The sequence below is a fragment of the Marmota marmota genome, unplaced genomic scaffold, assembly GCF_001458135.2.
Source record: "Marmota marmota marmota unplaced genomic scaffold, marMar, whole genome shotgun sequence".
Taxonomy (NCBI): Eukaryota; Metazoa; Chordata; class Mammalia; order Rodentia; family Sciuridae; genus Marmota; species Marmota marmota.
The window spans coordinates 26,275,237-26,297,945 of NW_026000057.1; the positions used below are offsets into that span (position 1 = coordinate 26,275,237).

At 35.8% G+C, this 22,709-nt stretch overlaps 1 protein-coding gene across 8 annotated transcripts in view; it reads left to right on the forward strand.

Moving 5' to 3' along the window:
* Positions 1–22,709, forward strand: part of Bmpr1b (bone morphogenetic protein receptor type 1B) — a 276,179-nt gene that overhangs the window by 228,715 nt on the left and 24,755 nt on the right. For 7 of the 8 annotated variants that reach the window (XM_048813647.1, XM_048813649.1, XM_015484573.2 and 4 more), the window contains 5 exons: positions 1,804–1,963; positions 12,744–12,846; positions 13,344–13,446; positions 20,808–20,904; positions 21,819–21,957. In XM_048813647.1, the coding sequence (XP_048669604.1) occupies positions 1,821–1,963; positions 12,744–12,846; positions 13,344–13,446; positions 20,808–20,904; positions 21,819–21,957 (585 nt within the window). In that variant the 5' untranslated portion in view covers positions 1,804–1,820. Of the gene's footprint in view, positions 1–1,803; positions 1,964–12,743; positions 12,847–13,343; positions 13,447–20,807; positions 20,905–21,818; positions 21,958–22,709 lie in introns of those variants that run through there. The other variant, XM_015484574.2, reaches the window with a different exon arrangement.

Genomic DNA, 22,709 nt, shown 5'->3' on the forward strand with positions numbered 1-22,709 from the left:
CTTGCAACAAATGGCTTGTAAAATAAAGTACTAACAGAAACTGTGTTTTAACTTTTCTTTTCTCTATTGTACAGAAATAATATATACCTATTGAGATTAATGTGTGATTGGATTTAACAAATAGTCTTTGCTTAATCTAGCCTAGGGTTTCTCAAAATGGTGTCTGTACATCAGCTATCTCAAACTCAAATGGATCTTATTGAATATGCTCTTTCATTGACTCACCTGAGTTTCCAGAATCATAAGCACTGTGGACAGGGAAGGATTCTTTTTTTTATTATTATTAGTTCCTCATGACAATACAATGATCTTGACACATCATACATTTGAATCAAATGGGGTATAATTTCTCATTTTTCCAAGTGTACAGGTTGCAGAATCCCATTGGTTATATAGCCGTGTTCATACATACAGCAATACTAGTGTCTATAAACGTTCAAAATACCTCACATGTCCACTGGTCAGCATGCTTTACTAGACTAAGTTGGCAAAGAAATGTTTGTTAGGTACACATAATGGAAGTTTGAAAAACGTAATGAAATATTAGAGTTAATAATGCTAGAAGGAGAGTCTAATAAATGTCATTTTATTAATTTTTACTTCAACTACTAGTCTCTAAGAATTTGACTAATTAGCTTAGAAATTGAGGAATTCATCCTAGATTATTTTCCCCTAAATTTCTTATTCTGTGATGTAACTGGGTGAAATTAATTCGTGATTCAAAAAAAAAATCACACTGTAGCTATTGCATATATGGCACTTCTTACACATAACTTCAATTAAAAAACAGAGCCCCACAGTATTTGGTTTAGATAATATTTTGTTGAAATTTGATTTATAGTCTAGTTAGATGTGTTATGAGAGACATTATAAATTGAACATTGGTTAAGGTGATAGTTATGGAGGGATGTGGTGTATATGAGAGCTCTTAACACAATTCCTGAAACACACATCAATTAATGCATTCTCCCTTTTATGTAACATATGTTTGCTAACCTTGACATCAAATGTAGGTGTTTATAATTATCTTCATTTTAAAGGATAAGCAAATGAAGTTCAGGAAGATTATTTATAAAGTTTTCCAAGGACAACTAGCTAGTGTGTACTTTAGTTGATTGTAAAACCAGGAAATTTTGTCTACAAAATCATATCTACTATATTGTCGTCCACCAAAGATAATAGGAACATCACTAAATAGTATGTCAGCACCTTCACATATAAAAGCTGATGGGGAAGATGTATCTTTAAAAGTACATCTTGATATTTACTAAGTTTTTATTTTCCTACCTGATTTTTTTCAAGGAAATATTTCTGATAATTTCTTTTTTAAAAATACGTGATGTGTGTCAAATAGAGAAACCTTGTGATGTGGTAGAAAGACAGTTTTAGGTTTCAAGCAATCTGTATTTTAAATTCTAGATCCTTTATTTAAACTTTGTGAGTCTTGATTTTTCTCATCTGAAAAATGGATTTGATAATATTTAACCCTTGCATCAACATAAAGAGTAATCTTTAAACAGGGATTCATTGAGCAACTTGTACTTAGTTAAATACAAGTATTATAATTTGATACATAAAGCAGTATCCTGGGAGGATTCTGGGTATTTATTGGGGACATGTATAGAATATGAGACATACATAGAAGGTATATTTTTTAATATAAAGTGGAAAACCCTCTCTTTTCTGTTTAAACCTTAGTCATGAGTATTTCATTTCTTATTTACTCTTACATTATTCTTTGGAGAGAAGATTGTGGCAGGCTACCTTGCATTTGCTTTAACTCTCACTCTTTCTTCCTTTCAGCAAACTTCCATGATAACATGCTTTTGCGAAGTTCAGGAAAATTAAATGTGGGCACCAAGAAAGAGGATGGGGAGAGCACAGCCCCCACCCCTCGTCCAAAGGTCTTGCGTTGTAAATGCCACCACCATTGTCCAGAAGACTCGGTCAACAATATCTGCAGGTTGGTGATATAAATGATTTAAGCCTAGCTTTAACAAGTGGTCACACTTTTTTTTTTTAATCGTAAGCCAGTATTTCCAAAGAATACATTTTGAAGAATAGTGCCTAACTACAATAATGCTTAGAGCTGTGCTGTACTTAGGGAAATACAGAATTATGTTTTACCCTGACACAGCATTCTGAGACGTCTTCCTTCCTTCATATAGCACTCATGCACATAAACAGCACAGATCCCAGCCTTTCTGTCAAGGAGCAAAACTACTTATTTTTTTTTTTTTCAAAATACCAGCTCCCTGCAGTCAATTCAACAGCAGCAAGTGCCACATATGTGTAATGTTTTTTTGTTTTAAGAATTTATGGGAAAGAACACCTAAGCTATTGGAAATATTGACAAACTGGCTCTGGGAAGCAATATCATGTGGAGCATATGTGAGTCCTTTAGATGTCTTAGGAAAGACATTGTCAAAGAACTAGAAAAGTCAGCGTTGAACTTGATAATCGTGGTTTTATAAATGCTTTGTAACATTTGAAACTGAACGGTAGGCATTTTTCTTTCTTACATGTCCTTATGCACTCCCATCCATCTTGCTGATCACCATGGCTGTGTTTACTCTCTAGTGAGAACAGCAGTGAATAAAGAGCACAGTCTAATGAGGCCAGAATGTGCCAAGGGAGAAGTGGATAAGTTAACCAGAGAAGTGTGGATCTCAGGAGTTAAAATGTCAGAGAAGCAGAACAGACTGTGTTATAGTTTGGATCTAGAAATATCCCCTGAAAAGCTCGTGCTTTTAAAACAAAATCCCCAATGCAGAAAGGTTCAGAGGTGGGGCTTTTAGGCAATGATGAGAGCTGTAACCTCATAAGTGTCTTAGTTCATTTGATGAATTAATAATTTGAATGGACTATTAGGTGGTAACTGTAGGCAGGTGGGGCATGGCTGGAGGAAGTAGTTCATTGGAGGAGTGCCCTTGGGGATTTGATCTTGTCCCTGGCTTCTTGCCTATCCTCTCTCTTTGCTCCCCAGCTGCCATGAATTGAGCAGCTTTCCTCTGTCATACCTTCTGCCATGATGTTCTGCCTCACCCTAGGCCCAGAGCAACAGAGTCAGCCAGCCTTCAACTGAACCTCTGAAACTGAGCAAAATAAACCTCTGAAACAAAATAAACTTTTGCTCCTCTAATTCGTTCTTGTCAGGTATTTTGGTTAGTGACAAAACAAAACAAAACAAAACACCTGACTAACACACATCTGGGACTTTATCAGCCAAGAATGTATGGGAAACTGATTTGAGTCTTTTTTCATTTTCCTTTCAGAGAGTTTTTATAAAGTTTCCTATGATGCAGAAAATCTAATATAGGTTGAGAATCTTTAAAAATTCAGAAATCCCAAATGCTCCAAAATCTGAAACTTTAGATTACAGAAATGATGTGCCATAAATTGAAACTTACAAACCTAACCTTGTGTGGCAGGTCATAGAATACAAGCTCATTACACACATTGTATGTTATCTTCAGGCTATGTGTATAAGATGTATGTGAAACCTAAATGAATTTTATTTTTAGATTAGTTCCTGGCCCTTAGATATCTCAGGAATATGCAGTTATTCTAAAATCTGAAAAATTCTCATGTCTGAAATACCTCCAGTATGGGTAAGGACTGCTCACCTTGATAAGCTTACTAGAATATCCTGAAGACCTATATAATTAACACAAGAAATAACATATTAACTGACTAACACAGAGAGAGAAGTTGTTGGGTGTATTCAAAGGCACATGTCCATTTAATCAGCAGTACCATTCAGAAGGGAGGGGAATTGCATATTCTCATTTTAGACATGGGATTTGGGATCCAGGGTAGTCTGGCAACTTGGGTCTTTACTATAGAACAATGCAGAGATCACTGAGTTTTGTGCTATGGTAAAATAATTTCTAGTTGTTTTTCCTGGGAAACACTATCTCTTTACAATAAACAGAAGATTGTCAGGAAAATTAATTTGTTTTTCTGAATAAAGATAAATTAGCAGGAGGAAGCAAATTAAGGGGAGGTAGTTTACTGTTTTATCTAAGCCTGTGGTGTTCGTAATACATCTCTGTGTCATTTGAGCTATTGTCTTAGTAATCCTTTGTTTAGGATTTTCCATATCTATCTCAGTTTAAAATATTTGTCTTTTTTTTTTTTTCATTAGCCACAGGAGTGTACTAAGTTGGCTTGGGAGAAAATGGCCAGGCAGGGGAATTCTCTGTTGTAAGAAGGGGATCTTATTGTGTTCAAAGAAGACTGGTTTTCTTAGAACAGAGGGAGTAGGAGATGTGATAGGAGCTGAGCATGGAGACAGGGGAAAGATAACTATGCCTGGTAGGCTGTCGTCAGCAAACCTAAGAGCCTTGGAAGCCATTGATAGAGGTGTTTAAGTGGTAGGGCCAGTGGAGAGTTACATGATCCTTTTTGTCTTTTTAAATTTGCTTTGCTGAAGTATATTAAATGGGTCAGAAGGAAACAAAAGTGAATTCAAGAAATACAGTTAGAGAACTTGGAAGGGGATTCAGTAAGAACAGTCCACGTGAGAAAAGGATCTGGAGCTAGTGTGGTGTTGGTGCAAGAGAGAATTGGATGCATTTGAGAAACATTCAGAAGGTTAAGTTGAATGTTAATGGATTGGATATTGGAGGGAGGAGGACAAAAGAATTTTACAAGGCTTAGGTTTAGATTTAAGTGCATAGTATAGCCTTTTATTGAAAGAAGACAGAGGCAAAGAACCAAGTTCCTGGCTCCAAACTGAGTTTTTTTTTTTTTTTTGACATTTTCCAATAAATAAGTGAAACAGTCTGTACAGTGGGATATGGATCTGTGCTCAGAATAAAGATTGCTTTGACGTGGAGCATTGGTTAGTGTTTGCTGTAAAATACATAATCTCAAAGTCACAGAGGCTTACATGTAAAGACGTTTATTTTTTTCACATAGAGGTTGATAGATGGGTTGCAGTTGTGCTAGGCTCTGCTGGGATTGGGTGGGCTTGACTTCGGGCTGCCAATGGGGTATAGGCTTGCTCTATATTTCTTCATTTTTCTTGGACTAATGGTTGCCTGGGACATTTCTTTCTCATTTCATCACTGCCGTGGAGGAGTGATGTTTTAAAACCCCTTTCTGCATCATGTCCTCTGATATTCCATTAATCAAATCAAGTGATGCAGTTAAGCTCAAAGTCAAGGGGAAGCCATCGTGATGGAGAAGGATGAGGAATTGGGATCAATAGTAGAACAATCTACCACCACCTACCAGAGTAGGACTGAGCCTTGAGACATTTAATGCTTGAGTCAAGGACATATCCCAGGAGATTAAGAATTAGTGTCCCCAATGCTAATTTTACCAAGGGAAATATTAAGGCTGACTATCTTCAATGCAATTTGAGGTCAAGTAGAAAAAGAACTGGAAAATGGCAATCAGGTCCAATGACATCAATAGGAGCAGGTTGGAAATATTTAAGGTAGTAGAGATGGAAGCCAGGTTGAGATGGGCTTTGAATTATATGTTTGCTAATCTTTGATTTTTGATAATGAAAGAAAGAAAATCACAGGAAGAAAAACAGCAATAACAAAAGAATCCCTCAAAAGAACATAGATACACTATTATGACCAGCATAGGTGGGTTAACTTGGAGAGGTCAACAGAAAACTAATATTTGCTGAAACTTTTATAAGTTTATAAGTTTAAAATAACTTTTATAAGTTTCAGTAGCATATTTATTTTACCTATCTTTAACTAATAAACATTTCTATATAGAATGTAGCATTATCTATATTTTCCAGGTAAGAAATCTGAGGCTGTGGAAAGTTAAGTAATCAGTAGGTATGATGACATGATGAAAAATCGTGGCCACAATTCCAAAATCACGAATTCTTAGCCAAAAGCCAACCCTGACACTGGTTCTTAGAGGACTGAACATCCACTCTTTTTTTTTTTTTTTAAAGAGAGAGAGAGAGAGAGAGAGAGAATTTTTTAATATTTATTTTCTAGTTTTCGGCAGACACAACATCTTTGTATGTGGTGCTGAGGATCGAACCCAGGCTGCACGCATGCCAGGCGAACGCGCTACTGTAGCTTGAGCCACATCCCGAGCCCCAACATCCACTCTTGAGTAAAATGCACATGTATTTTTCTAATGAGATTTCAACTCCAATTGAGACTTCTGTGAGCTGAGATCAATAATGTGCAAATTACAGGGACTACTTTTGTTCCCTTGTCCTAAGACATAGATTAAATCCTTGACTTTCCACCTTCATTTCTGTTAGCTCACACTGGATTCTTTGCCCTCCAAAGAGTAATTCTCTAGATTTCTCTGGTGAAAGATAGCCACCCCCTCTAAAAGTAAAATAAAAATGAATTATTAAAAAAATAATATAAACTTTGCAAATTACATGCCCCCTTTTTTCTATTTCTATCATTTAGACATGGATTTATACATTGAAATTGCTGTATGAGTTTCAATTTCTATATTAACTCCTTCACAGACCAGCAATAAGCAATTTTCTGTCCTACTGGGATGTAACTTAAGCAACGCTGCATTAAGTCTTGCACTCTGAAGTAAAGCAGTTTTCAAGGCAAAGGGGTGCTTTCTTATGCCTTACATAAGGGCTGGTCTAAGTTGTTTGGCCTGAGGCCTTGTACCAGGCAAATGTCAGTCAAACAGTGTGTCCCAGGAAGGCTTCACGTTCATCACATCCCAAAAGGGACCAGAAACGAGTACTATCTACTATAAAGAGATTCTGAAATACGTCACTGTGAGATTGAGAGATATGTTAATTCAGAGGATGTGTACAGTTCAGGGGTTCGTAAATTCTTCACTAGTACCATCAATTAATTGCTCTATCAACCAGGTTCCACGGCCAAAGTCATGCCTGGATTGATCTCTATTAACTGCACGTGTGTCTGCTACCCAATTGCATGCCATTCCCATTGTTCATGGTTTGCATATTGGAGAATATAGTGCAAATATATCATGACTGAGTATCTATATATCTATAATCCAAAGTAAGTGTAAAACCATTTTACTTTTCCCCTCACGATGATGTCTGTCTTCTAAATGTTTTTCCAAGAGTAACTTTGCATTGTAATCCTTCCAATTCCTGATTCTATTCCTAGGACCATAGACCATCAATGCAAAGTCTTAAATAACTCTTCTTATGTGATTTTTCACTATGCAAATGTTCTGTATCATTTTCCTGTTCTAGCAAGTGTTATCTTAGACTTGTTTATTTTTCTCTATATAACTGAGTCTGGCTTTATATAGCCTTCCTGTTTTACTACTGTGATCTGTGATAGTCATATTTGTTCTCTCTCAACATCTCTTTCAGGTTTCTTCACGCCTTCATGAGTGTCTGTCTATTTCTAAAAATTATGTTACATTCTTTTTCCAGAGGTAATTTTTAGTATTGGACACTGAACATAAATTCTGCCCCAAAGTTTTCAGGTTTTAGAGAGATGATAAATTGAAATGTATGTTTGCACAAAAGTTATGCAAATGACATCAAGCTGCTTAAATTAGGAATTAGACAGGTCTCTCACTATATATCTTGAAGGTCATAGGGCCAAAAGGAAAATCTTAGGGGCTGCAAGTCTTTTTACAGGGTATATTAACTTGGGCCTTTTAAACCTCTTCCTGAGTCTTCAGAAAGGTGCTCCTGACCTGGTCTCAGAGGATTTAAAATAAGCGTGCTTACTTTGTGTGCTGAGTATCACTGTAAGCCATCCAGTTTTTGCCACTGTTGCCCAGGCCACCTAAACATTGAACTTTATGATTCTTTTCCAGGAGAGCATGCTGATTTCAAACTATTGCACTCAGAAGAATGGTGGGTCCCTCATTAGAAATTTATTTAGTTGAAAGAGTCTGTGATTTCAAATTTGCTGACAGAGCCTTTATGAAAGATAACTCTCCTTTTATGCCTCTCATTAATCAGAAATGAGAATGTCAAATGAGGCCAGTTTGTTATTGGGCTTAATGAGAAGTCAATAGTATAGGAGTCTTTAAAATGGTACATAGAGAACCATTGAAGGTAATTGATCAAAGCAAGAAAATGTAGACTCTATCAGGCAATGCTGTGTGCAGTGGGTAAAGGGTTAAGAGAGGAGAGAAGTCCTTCAAAGAGACAGTGGGGATCTGCACAGGGTGGTGGAGGTAAAAATATATGAGCATTTGATGAGTGTATAAACTGAGACAGAGTGGAGAAGTCTTATATGTCAGAAAAAATAAACACAATACTAAGTCATTTAGTGTGTTGACCAGGGAGGAGGGGTGTATGCTAGTTACATGTTCTTGAGGACAGAATAGAAAAAGGCAACCCCCACTGGGGCTTTGTCATTAATGCAACTGCACCTTCCAACTGCACAGCCCTCTCAGAGAAAAAGCCAGAGGAGGGCACAGTAGAGCCATATATATTTTATTCCATTCCTTTCCAGTTGTATGGGAATCTATCTAAGAAGTTAAGGAAGGGAAACAAATCTCTAGAATTCTATTGCTTTGGTAATTATTACTGTTCATCTTTTTTTTTTTTTAACTTTCTAATTGGTAGAAAACACTTAGGTGGCTTGTGATTTCTATTCCCACTGCTCCACTGAATGCTGTTCTTTCTTTTAGGTTTTGGTGGCCTGTATTAGTTACTCTAATGTCACTTAGCTCAAAAGCAAAGGCCCCGTCGTTCTTGCCCTGACATTCTTGCCATAACGCAGCCAGAGTCATAGTATTCTCAACAAATATCAAATGAACCACCATTAACGAAAAGCTCTATGCATTTCCAGCTGTTTTAGTTAATGGACTGAAATGTGCATGATTTAAATAGCAACTTGACAAGCTGTATACCTCTTTTGAGTTTACCTGTGACAGGAAATTTTGAAAACTTACTTTATTCCCTTGCATATGAAATTGATATTTTTGAAGATAGGATGCTCTCAAGCATTTGCTTACAAATGACCCAATATTAACCAGACTTCAAAGATCCATTCTAACAATTACATTCAAACTAACTTTATGAATTCTAGTATTATAACTAAAAGAGAGAAGGATAAATACTGATTAGTCAAGAGAACTGTTATTTCTTTGGGTAGGTGATATTGAACCTATTGCACCCATTTATATAATTATTTTTTTGTAGAGACTAAATTTGAAATAATACTTTTAAATTTTCAGTCACTTGATTGAGCAAAGCAGATACACTTTTAGAAATTATTTCACAGCGACGTTAATCTTTATAAAGATTTAAACTAGTTAGAGGAAAAGTTTTACGGTAGTGCCTTCTCAGCTTGGTGGCTGTGAGCAGCCCTTGGGTTTTCAAAAGAGAGACCTGAGGTCTTACTGGAAGAATAGAGTTGAAGGGACCAAGGCTTGGATGAGCCTTGTACACACTGTACTCACGTTAAATCACAATGCTGTCAGTGCAGTTTTAAATGATGTATGAAGTTTTTCACCATCTACAAAGCTCATGAATGAGGATTATAAACTGATGTGACCAGAAATGAGAGGAATTAAAAACCCTCAGTCTCTACTTGCATATCCACCTAAAAAGCATATAATTTAGTCCCTTGAAGCTTTAAAGCAGGTGCACTCCTTTCTTGTTGGTTTATGTTCACTTGGACACACTGAAAAATCTCTTAAAGTGATTACTCCCCTGATGATCTTTCTAGATGTTCCAGACACCCTTTTGCTCTTAGAATATTGGTCAAATTTAAGAAGCCTTAATCCTGCAGAACCTTCTGGAGAGTTGAGCTATATTTTCCCTGCTGTGACCTCATGTAACCTTTGAATTCTCACATTCTTTGCTTTTTTATGAATTTGGTGTTCCGTGAGGCATCCATCAGCAGCACTCTTTATCCTCTCAAGTGCTATCCTGTTTCGTTGTGTACTTTTCTTTGCCTGTGACCCAGAGGGGGCAGAATTTTAAAAATGGTTCATCTGTTGTTCTTCTATTTTTAAAAATTCATGATCACCACTCTCATCGTGATTCATCCTATATTAATGTATACATCTCACTACTTTTGATTTGGTTTTAAAATTATTTCTATTTTGATTTCCATTATGATTCTTCATTTCCTCTTCCTGTCACTATCAACACTGTAGGAATGAGGCTGATAATCTACACACACAGAACTAAGTTTAAATAGGTCACCCAGGCAGTGTAACATCAATAAGCCAATGGGAGGAGTCAGTTGCCCTCTGTGACATCCAGTGACCAGCTCTTGATGGTGGGCAGAGTTGATCAGCTTTGACTCTGGAGCATAGGTTGGTTTAGATTTATGCTTGTTTGACAATTGAAAGCTCTCCTGTGATTCTCAAGCTAGTTTCCAGTTAATGTTCCTTGCTAGACAGCAGTTTCAGTGAGGAATTTATAAATTACTTTAGCTTGCTGCAGATAATATGCCCAAAATGGCTCTGTCACCTTCTTTCTTGTTCTTCAACTAATATTCCTTTCTGAATTTATATTGATGGCAAATGAATTCTTTTATCCAGAGTCTTTCTCTCTTTCACCATCCTTTTATATATTTTTTGATTCCTCTCTTTGCAAACAAGGAGGTGTACATTTAAAGCTTGAGTTATTCTCCTTCAGTTTTGTATTTTCTAGGGCATTACAATAGTACTTGCCAACATCTTTATCTGATTTTTCTATTGCCTTTTTAATTCTTTTTTTTTTTTTTTTTTGGCAATTGTGGGTGGAACCCACTGAGCCACNATTTTTTTTTTTTTTTTTTTTTTTTGGCAATACTGGTGTAAAGAAAATAAGCATAGAGGTTTGCACCACCACTGAGTTGCATCCCCAGCCTTTTTTATTTTTTATTTTGAGATGGGGGCCTCCATAAGTTGCTTATGCTTGCCTCAAACTTGTGATCTTCCTGCCTCAGCCTCCTGAGTGACTGGGATTACAGGCATGTGCCACCAGGCACAGCACCCCTCTCCCCTTTTTTTACTCTTATAAATTTACAAGTCCTTATTTTCAGACTTTGATTAACAGGAACTCATGATTAAGGAGAAACTATTCTGTAGATTTAATATATTACATTGACTGCTATAGCCCCTATGAATTCCTAATGTCAGAAAATTAGGATGGCTTATTTCTGATAGTTCCTGAATCTAAAGATAAGAAATGTAGGTTATATATCATCTAAGTATGTAGGAAAAGAATTTTAAAAACCCTATGAGTACTTTTCACTCAAATTGTTTAAATTTCTAAGGAACACTTATTTATTACCTTCAGCATCTATATGGTTTACATTTTCCTGGCAATTTTAGTGAACTGGCTAAAAAGCCCCAGAGAATTTAGAACATGGGCTATTGAGAGAATTTTTTTTCTTCTCAGTAATATTCATGCATTTGACCTTCGTCTAACAAAGGTATTTATCATTGACCCTTCCAAGCCATTCATTAGTATGTGTGAACTTTGCTCAGCTACTTCTTATAAACTGAGGCATGCTGGATTGCTTGAGGGTGATAAGCTGAGTAAACACTTCTAAAAATGTTGATGATAACTGAAGGGCTTATGTATGGCAGAATGCTGCTACCGCTAAGACAGAACAGACAAACTACAAATCACAGCTAATATATGCTCCAAGCTTCCTTCCCTGACCTTTCAGGACTATTGTCATCTCCATCTTGGACACTGAGCATGCATATGTGTAAGAAAATAATGGAGATATGTTTTAGTACTTTGATTCAGAAGACCTGCAGTAGTGGCTTATGGCTTACACTGGGAGTCTACTGGCATTTATTACCCAAACTTGTGAAGACAGTAATGTCTGTTTTCAAATAGTTATATTTTTACCAGTTCTTGTTTTTCATTTTAGTCCCAGGATAGCAAAAAAATATGCGGGAATTAAGTAAGAGAGCCTTTATCCAAACCCTGGTTTTGCAAATATTTATCTTTCAACCTTATATAAGTGTAGTATTCTCTCTATCTCCAATTTCTTCATCTGTAAAATAGAAGAAATATTACTATTTTCTCTCTTGCTCAAAAAAAATATATGACATTAGTGAATTTTAACCTAGGAAAACATAGAAATTAAAAATTTGCTTTTTTTGATTGTTTTGTCAAAACCCCGTCTTTCTGTTGTCTGCCCTTATCCACTCCCAGCATAAGCCCAGACTGCTTAAGCCAAACTTCTGGCCAACCCAGAGACAGGGAACCCAATGGTGGAGTCTTTGCTACCTAAGTTGTGCCCTGCTGGACTGGCTCCTACCTGTCTGTAGTTGTCATACCTCAGTGAAAATAAGTTTACTTCACTACCTCAGGCCAAGGGGAGCTGGCCTAAATATTCACCTTCATGGGTTCCAACTCCTGCCTGCCTTCTCTCACTGACTGTATGACTCATGTTCTCTGAGCCTCAGTTTTCTCACATAAAAGGTGAGGATGGTATTACTTCCTCAGAGTTTTATGTCTTGATTTCTCCAGGCAAGTGGTATCTGTGAAGGGCCAAAGTTCATCAATGGTATATATGGATATCCATGTTAATTAATGATATGTGTTATTTGGACATTTTACATCCCGTTGCACAAATTTCTAGGTAGAGAAGATATTACTAAATGTTTCTATGATAATTAAATTTACTTTCATAAAAGGGAAGTTTTGAGATTCTCCAAAGTGTGTAACTTATAAAGATCATTGACTTTCTCCTTATTTATAATGAGGCAAATGATACATGTCATGTAGTTTGCTTTCCCTGAACTCACAGACTTTCTCCCTCTGCCTCCCCACCTATCTCTCTCTCTCTCTCTCTGTGTCTTTCTGCCGGTTTTGCTTTTAGCACAGACGGATATTGTTTCACAATGATAGAGGAAGACGACTCTGGGATGCCTGTGGTCACTTCTGGGTGCCTAGGACTAGAAGGTTCAGATTTTCAGTGTCGGGTAAGGAAGATAACCTGATTTCATTTGTAATTTTGCATTGGCTGTATTTCTACCAAGATTCAAGTAAGACAAAATAGTTATTTTTCATGGCTAGCCCATTTTTAGTAACCTAGAAAGTAATTAAAAATTCTCATTGGACCAATTCTCCTTTTTTTTTGAAATGCCCTTTTTAGTTTTGTTAACTTCTTGTTAGTGTGTCATTAGTTCATATTCTTCAAAATCCATTTTATCTAATTGCATTAAACCAATACTTTTTCCTCAGTTTATGGACACTGATTATTACAAATATAGTGGTAATTTGATTGAAATGCAGAAGTTGCAATAATATACAATAATTTGAAATGAATTATCTGATACAAACTAACATTTTCAAGATGTTTGTATAAAATTATTGGATGTTTAAATGAGTTCTCTTAGTAATCGTTTCTTATATTTTAGATGAACTGAGTTTGAAATTTAGAGGAGACTCACTTAAAGCTGTTTGGGTTCAATTTTAGGACACTCCTATTCCTCATCAAAGAAGATCAATTGAATGCTGCACAGAAAGGAATGAATGTAATAAAGACCTCCACCCTACTTTGCCTCCACTGAAAAACAGAGGTAAGACCAAGGTGACTTTCAGGCTGGCAAAGCTTGGGCACAGTAAAAATGAACATGGGAAGCATTTTTTCTTTTTCCAGCTCTTCTACCTGCAACATTTTCCAGAGCTGAAACGGAGGGCTGAGACAAGATAACATAATGAACCTGTCACTCAGAGAGGCATGCAGACAGTTCTGGGGACAGTAGTTGCCTGTGATTCCACTTTTAGGATGTGTGTTGCTTTAACTTCTCCCCACTTCCCTCCCAGAGTCGTAGTTCCTAGAGCTTGCAGGGTGTCTCAGGAGAGCAGAGGGAGATGGTACTTCATGCTTACCCACAAAAGGTATTCAGAAGTTGTATTTAACTTGAAAACTACCATTTGGCTTCCTTGATTTTAAAATAAAGACCTTATAAAAGACTAAATAAAAGATCACTTGCTATATGACATTTCATTTTATCAATGCTAGAGTAATTTTTAGTCATCATATATCAATAGACTGATAAAATAGGGATGATGTTTAAAGTTTTAACTTTAAAACTTATACATTTAAGTTTTGCTCATTGAAAAAAAAGATATTAAATCCCAAAAGACTTTGTATTAAAAACAACTCCCATGTTTCCTTTCTCCTCTTTGTTCTCACACAAATAAATTATTTGTATTGTTGTGGTCTTGATTCCTAAGTATTATATAAGTGGGTTCAAGGGATCCTTCATGGTGGATTTTCTTTCTTTCTCCTTTTTTTTTTTTTGTACTGGGGATTGAACTTAGGGAACACTTAACCACTGAGCCATACCCCCAGCCCTTTTTATTTTTTATTTTGAGACAGGGTCTCACTGAATTGCTGAGGACCTTGTTAAGTTGCTGAGACTGGCTTTGAACTTGTGATCCTCCTGCCTCAGACTCCCAAGTCACTGGGATTACAAGTGTGCTACATCACACCTGGCTGATTTTATTTTATTTTTTTTATTGGTTGTTCAAAACATTACAAAGCTCATGATATATCATCTTTCATACATTTGACTCAATTGGGTTATGAACTCCCATTTTTACCCCAAATACAAATTGCAGAATCACATCGGTTACACACTCACATTTTTACATAATGGCATATTAGTGACGGTTGTATTCTGCTACTTTTCCTATCCCCTACTATCCACCATCCCCTCCCCTCCCATCTTCGCTCTCTACCTCATCTGCTGTTGTTCAGTTCTCTCCCTTGTTCACCCCCCTTTCCCCTCACAACCTCTTATATGTAATTTTGTGTAACATTGAGGGTCTCCTACCATTTCCATATGCTTTCCCTTCTCTCTCCCTTTCTCTCCCCCCACTACACAATGGAGTATTACGCAGCACTAAAAAATGACAAAATCATAGAATTTGCAGGGAAATGGATGGCATTAGAGCAGATTATGCTAAGTGAAGCTAGCCAATCCTTAAAAAACAAATGCCAAATGTCTTCTTTGATATAAAGAGAGCAACTAAGAACAGAACAGGGAGGAAGAGCATGAGGAAATGATTTTATTTCTTAAAAAGAAAAAGAATTCACATCAAAAATTCACAATTAAAAAAAAATTCAAGCAATAAGATATATAGAAATAGATAAAGACAATTTTTGCTTTCCAAACTATACTTTAGAATTTGAGAAAGAAAATGTAAATAATTGACTTAGGTTTGGTGAAAATATTTCAATAATAGAGTTAGACAATAAAGTATGTTAGTTACATAAAAAAGTGAGTGGCTAGCTCTGGGGTGGAAGGATATCAAAATAGCCTTGTAGAAGTGACACTTGAATAAGACTTTACAGATGAACAAGAATTACCTAAGTGTGAGGAAGGATAGGCTACATGGGTGAAATTTAAAAACTAAAATGACTAATGTAAACAAAGCATTGTGCTGAGTATTATGTGAACTGACCCAATTTATACCTTACAGCAACTCTACGAAGTACTTAGGACTGATGGTCCCATTTTAAAGACGAGGAAATTGCAATATACAAAAAGGTTAACTTCATCAAATTTACACAGCCTGTGCGTGACACAATTTGCTTTGCTTATTTTTCACTGCAGCACCAGCAAAGCAAAATACCTTAGGATAATATTCTTTCTCAAGAATGAGGAAATATGAAAAATAATTAGATCAACTCCAACACCTTCATCAAAAACAAAATATGACTCAGAAGCCTAGTAACACTGCAGCTGGTGGTAAGAATAGAAATGAGAAGAAATGTCTGTTCTGAAGTGAAGGAGGATGTGAAGAAGTCCCTCATCCCAAAATTACTTCTTAAGTCACATTGATTTATTTATTTGTTACCCAGGATTGAACTCAGGGCACTCGACAACTGAGCCACATCCCCAGCCCTATTCTGTATTTTATTTAGAGAGAGGGTCTCACTGAGTTGTTTAGTGCCTTACTTTTGCTGAGGCTGGCTTTGAACTTGTGATCCTCCTGCCTTAGCCTCCCAAGCCACCAGTATTACAGGTATCTGCCAGCACACCCGGTTTATAGCAGCATTTGTTTATTTTTAATGAACACTTAAAGAAATGATAACAGTGTCAAAATGAAATAAATAGAAGCTCTTGCTTTATTAAGTAAGATGCTGATTTGGCTTTTGAAAAAACAAAATTTCTATAATTGAAGAAATTTGGTGTGGGTTTTAATGTTTAAATATTGAAATTACTCATATACTACATATAGACTTTATAGAAAATTTTTCAGAAATAACCTTCTGTTTTGGAATGTGATAATTTTAATGTAGTTTCAGTCAAATTATAATACAGAATTTCCAAAGTTGAAAATTATTTTTCCATTTAATAAATATAATGTGAGCAGCTTACAGATTTATTTTAAAATGCTATCCCTGACATGCCAGAAATGGTGGTATACACCTATCTATAATCTCAGTGATTTGAGAGGATGAGGTGGGAGGATAACAAATTTAAGGCCAACCTGGGCAACTTAGGCCCTGTCTCAAAAAATAAAATAAAATAAAGCTGGGGATGTAGCTCAGTGGAAGAGCACCCCAAGTTAGATCCCTAGTACAAATAAATAAGCCAACAAGTAAGTAAATAAAATGCTGTCCTTTAGATATTGCCAATTATAAACTAAAGTCTGTAGGTAAAGGCATCTAACTAGTGAAACATCCATATTCTCCTCAACAGATCGAATGTATGCTAGTGTACAGCATGTGAAGGGGAGCCCAGAATAGACCTTCTGTTGTGCAGGTTGTGCCCTCAGTATTGTAGACCAGTATACGAGACTGAGCTCAGTTCCTTGCCAGGGAGTAGTGCTAACATTTCTTGCAATGCTTCGCTCCTTTGGTGCCCACTGTGTGTTCTTGCTGTGAATAAGCATAGGCTGTTGTGACTGGCACTGAAGAAGAGATGGCTCAGGAAAGCCGAGCAGATGTCCAAAGCCACTCAAACATGCAGGGGACCATGCTCATGATCTGTAACTAGAGAGATGCGCCACGGTCTGTGGACTGGCCCAGGACACCAAAGGCTACTCAACAGCCGGCCCCTTTAGTCCTGGTTTCTCACTCTGCATGGATCTCCTCCTGAGGTAGCTGCTGAGTGGCTCAACTCTTGTGGGAACCTGTATCTAGGAAGCTGTGGGCTGTGCAGAATTGGCATCAGGAGAGCAGGCTGGTGAGAGGCCCAGTCCTTGAGCTGTGGCCAAGGCAAGGAGAACTCCTCTACCCTGAGGCCATTCAGACTTGGAGGAGCTGCAAAAAGGGGCAATTGTTAAAGTGGGTAGAACTGCCTTCCAACTGGGCAGCTCTTGAGAATGACACATGACTGGGTTTTATGCCAGCTATGTCTCTGTCTTTTCTTACCAGTGTACATAAGATATACTGGTATTTGTCCCCTCATGCCCCCCCCCAAAAAAATATAATAAAATAAACACTCAATTCCTATCTGGGAAATTTGGATTAAATTTGTGTGTAAGACAGATGAAAGGAATTCAGAGGTAATTAACTTATCCCCCCCATTCTCATACAGGAATTTGGATATAAAAGTTGTTTCTTAAATCTCCTTTGTTATCAGGAGATACAATCCTAAACAGTTTTATACGTGAGAATAACTAGAATATTGTTTTTATTCTTAAGAAGAATTTAAATCTAGATTTAACTGTAAAAAGAAATCCCAATATATGATAAAAGTAAATATATAATGTTATTACTAACATTGTGTGTCAAGACTATTCTTTATACTGTATTGATTGGATGATATCTCCTACTTATCCATAATCATTAATACTTAGAGTGCTTGAAAAGATATCTTTGGGCAAGTGATTATTTTCCAAGATCCTTTCTAGCTGTATGATTTTTTTTTTCCTTTTTATTTCATGTTGCACATATGAACCACCTTCCAGTCCTGTAAACACAGTCCTGTCAGCCTGAGGAGTTCCTAACTACTCCTCTGCTGGGTCATTAGTAGTGACAGGTGCAGTTTTGTTTCGAAGTTGCTGATGATCCTTACTTGCCTCTTGGAATCAGTTAGACATCCCTGGAGACCTCTTGGTTCCATTTCCTGAGTAGTTGGAGTGACAGTACAGGTAGAAATAAGCTGCCCAGAGAGATCTGTGGGCTCTGCTCTTTTCCTGATGGGTATCTGGCCGTGTTGGCTTTGGAGACTCTGGCAGAGACTTGAATGTTTACATTTGTTAATGCTCTGAGCCCAGGTAATGGTAGATTAAAACATGACTGGTGTGACAAAAGGTGTATTGCTAAGGATCACCTGTTCATGAGGAGAGACAGGGGGATGGACAGGGAGGCTGCAGGCACTAGGGTATTGGGGCCAAAAAAAATGTGAAAAGGGAGGTAAAACTAGCCTTAGAGAAAGAGCTTATTAGTAAGGAGAGAACCTCTTAGAGCCTTTGTGGTCTCATTGTTTTCACAAACCAGAAAGATCATGAAATGAGAAGTAAATACAGTGTTCTTGCAGTTTCGGGTGTATTCTGTACTCATCATTTACATGAAAAATAAAAGACAAGGGAAGGTGAGAATTTTAGTAAAACTGCATCACTGGAATTAATAAGAGTTTTGTGTCCTTATACTGAAAATGTGTTGTGATTATGTGAACCTCTGTAGTTTTAGTTGAGTAGCATTCTTTTTGAATTTCTGCAAAAATCAAACTTTTCTTACTTTTAAAACTGGGAATACATTTTAACCTAAGTTTCTAGTTACAGTTTTTTTTATTTATTTATACATAGGAAATGGAGGAAAATTTTACTGAAATAATTTTTGTTCAAAATTTCAGCCTGCTAATTTTAAGAATCTACAAATTATTTTCAAGATTTGCTAAGTAGTGCATTTTAGACAATGCACTTGCTATTGCATATGTTCCACTGCTTTAAAGCTGGCGTGGCTTTTGCAGAGTACTTTAGTAGTTAAGTTCTGAACCCCTTTATCCTGGACTATTGGCAACATTTCTGAATTTATGAATATAAAACTACTTGTTTTTAATGTTCATCATCTAGTCTTTTGAGAAATAGACAACTTTCATAAATAGTCATATGGATCATAAATAGTTATTAAACATATATTTTAGACTCTTAAGTAAATTATAACATTCATTTTAGAAGTATTTACAAGTGGATAGGAGTGTTATTCTGCAACTTTATATAGTTAAAAAATAATACAGACATACAAAAGTAAATAAATACAAATGCAAATATATGTATACATATGTGTGTGTATACTGATACACACACGTATGGGACACTAATAGAGCAAGAGAATTATAAAACAAATATAAAATTTTAACAATGAGAATAATTAGCATATTGGAGTTGTTTATTCTCATAGATTCTCTGTAAGGCTGAAATCTTTTCAAAATAGTTAAAACATTCTTACATTGATAATGCAGTCTTTTTTTAAAGGATGTTTGACAATATGACTTGAAATATATGTCCTTTGACCTAATAATTATTATAGGAATTCCAAAGAAATAAGCATTGACATGTGCCAAGACATATGTGTTTACTTACTATAGGATTGTATTTATTATAATAAAGAAGTATTAAAGCAAAATCTTTGAAATCTCCTAAATAAACAAGAGAAGACTGGCTAATTAGGATGTCCCTACATATAATAATATGTAGTCTTTAAATCATGTTTCAGAAAAAAAACAAACACTTGTTGTTTTGGAAAATGTTCACAATATTATAAATGAAAATAATCTATAATGCAGTATATTATACCATTTTTGAATGATTTTGCTTATGAATTTTTTTATTCATTACAATGATACCAAGATGGCATATACTTAACTGTTGGCTATAAATTCTCCTGTGTGGTAATGAGGTAGTGATTTTGTTTTTAACTTTAGTTAATTGATGCTTTTTAGTTTTTCTTCATATAACATATACTTTTTTAATGGAAAAAAAAGTAACATTGGGTGGGATAAGAACTTCATCCAAAGAAATTGTTTGGGTGGCCATATTTGTAAAGATACACAGTTGGAAAATCTCCACTTGTAATAAAAGACAATAATAACTCTTCTCAAGGTAAATGTTGCCCTTAACAAAAACAGTACTTATTCTGTTACTGTATGAGTACAGTGCACATGGCTTTAAGTCATTTTTCTCAAAATATGGCCCAGCAACCACTGCATAAAAATTACCTGGGTGTGGTGGCTCACACCAGTAATCCCAATGACTTGGGAGGCTAAGGCAGGAGGATTGCAGGTTTGAGGCCAGCCTCAGCAACTTAGCAAGACTGTATCTCAAAATAAAAAAGGCTAGGATGTAGCTCAGTGGTAAAGTGCTCTTGCCTTCAATCCCCAGTACCAACCAGCCAATAAACAAACAAAAACCCATACACACACAGTCATAAATGTAAATATGCATTTGTATTGAATGTCTTTCTGTCATTCTTACTCATACAAAGTTTGAGAAAACAAGCATTAAGTAAATATGGTTTGTCAAGAATGAGAGTTAAGACAAAGTGAATATATTTAATGTATTTTTATATTATAACTTCTATATTATATATATTTAATAATATATAATATCATTTAAAAGTTTCACATATTCTTTGGCAAGAACACATTCATTCTTTTATAGTGTGTTTCCATTTGTAAAAAATTGTATTCATGAAGGACATCCATTTGCTCTTGTCCTGTTCTCTCCATGGGTTTATCCTGTGCCAAGTCCGTTCCTTCCAGAGAGGAAATATGTGCTGTTGAAATGTGTCTACGTGAAGGATGATTGACATAAGTCAAACATGTAGTTTTGAGTGTCTATATATTTTTAATCAATTGTCATGCTAAAGTGTTTTCATATCTTGGATATATTGCTTAGCAAGTACTTTTGAGAAAAAGTTATTTCCTCATTTTAAGTAAAATTATTCTCCATACCATGACTCTCTTTTTAATTTCAGATTTTGTTGATGGATCTATACACCACAAGGCCTTACTTATATCTGTGACTGTCTGTAGTTTGCTATTGGTCCTTATCATTTTATTTTGTTACTTCAGGTAAGTTTCTAACATGTAGATATGGAATTTGGCATTCATAGTACCTTTCATAAACTAATATTCTACCATTTTTTTCTATTGATCTTCTTCATTGAAGCTTTCCTTGGTCTAATTGGATTTTAGACTTAAAATATTTGAAACTATTGACAAATATTTATCCTAATGAAGTTATAAATAGGTACCCAACTCATTTCTACTTCAGACATCAAAACTATTCTTATAAATATTTCATCTCTAAGGAAATCAGAGGGAAGTTCCAGGACTGATTACTGCTCAGGTTGATTCTAAGTAAAGCAAGGACTACGCTGAACTTTGAGTAGTTCAATTTATTCCATATTTCTTGAGCTAAAAATTTCCCATATAAAAGATTTTAAATATAATTTATAGATTAAATGTTAAAATAAAAAGTTGTTATAATAAAGTATGACAGCTACAAACTATTTGCAGTCACCTAAGAACTTATTTTCTAGTTTATGAAATAATGAAAGATCTTTATACCCATGTCATTTGTCTTTTGAGCAATTTAATATTCATTTATGATACTCTGCAAATGTGTCAATGAATTGATTCAAATAAATTCATGTTCTAATTGAAAACATTATAATTAAAAGGAAAATAACTTAGGGAATAAATATTGAAACTATGTGGAAATATTAACAGAATATAGAAGTGCAGTTGAAAGAAGCAGAAAAATTGTAAATGGTTGACACTGTGTAAAAAACATGAAGTTTATTTTTAAAAAATCAGTCAAATTTAAGATTTGTATTTTAGAAACCTTAACTAAGGGCAACATTTGATCTTGTCTTGCATTTTTGTGATAAAATCAAACCTGCTGTGACTAGTGTTTATCTGCAATGCTTTATCTGTGTCAGTACATTTCAGTTTCTAAAATTATCCCAATCGTCTATCCTTAGGTATAAAAGACAAGAAACCAGACCTCGGTACAGCATTGGGCTGGAACAGGATGGAACTTACATTCCTCCTGGAGAATCCCTGAGAGACTTAATTGAGCAGTCTCAAAGCTCAGGAAGTGGATCAGGCCTCCCTCTGCTGGTATGAGAAGAACACATCTTGAAAGGAAATGTCTTGTGAAAGGAAATGTCAATAAATATAGGGTTTCATTTTACTGAAATAGATAGGACAGTGGAGAAGGAGAACGCTTTAGGCAGTCGATTGGACATCAGATTTCAGATGCAGGGCTTCCTGATAACATTTTGACATATTGAGGGTAAGGTGATTGTTTTTTAATGAAAGTGTATGGTTACAACCTAGACCCTCAGACATCTTTCTGATACAGAGCAGATTAGAAAACATTAAACGTGGGACCATCTTCCCTCTGTTTTCATTGAGGATAGCATTACAGCACTTTGGCCTGGCTACTGAAGGCAAAAGTATTACAACCAATTGGGATCTGAGCACTTCTACAAAGGAAGAAGGCTGCATTTCAGCCACAGAGTTCATGTTTCAAGTTGAGATCTTAGCTTTTCCATTCAGGAGAGGTTTAATTTTCCAATGGTGAGTACTGCCAGCCTGGACAAGCATATATATATACCAAATTCCAGGCACTTGCTTTAATGAGAAAAATATTTGATTCTTTTATGAACCATGAAGAAAGATAGTTGGGATTCATGATATAAATAATTCTCCTGAGGAATGATCTGGTTCTGACTTTGGATATCTTATTTACCTTACTCATCTGATGGCCTTTGATTTACTACTATGAGTAATAATTTTGAGACCAGGCAGAAAATAACTTATGGAGCTCTTTCAGCCTTCTAAAATCTTTGATCCTGCTAGGTTCTTTC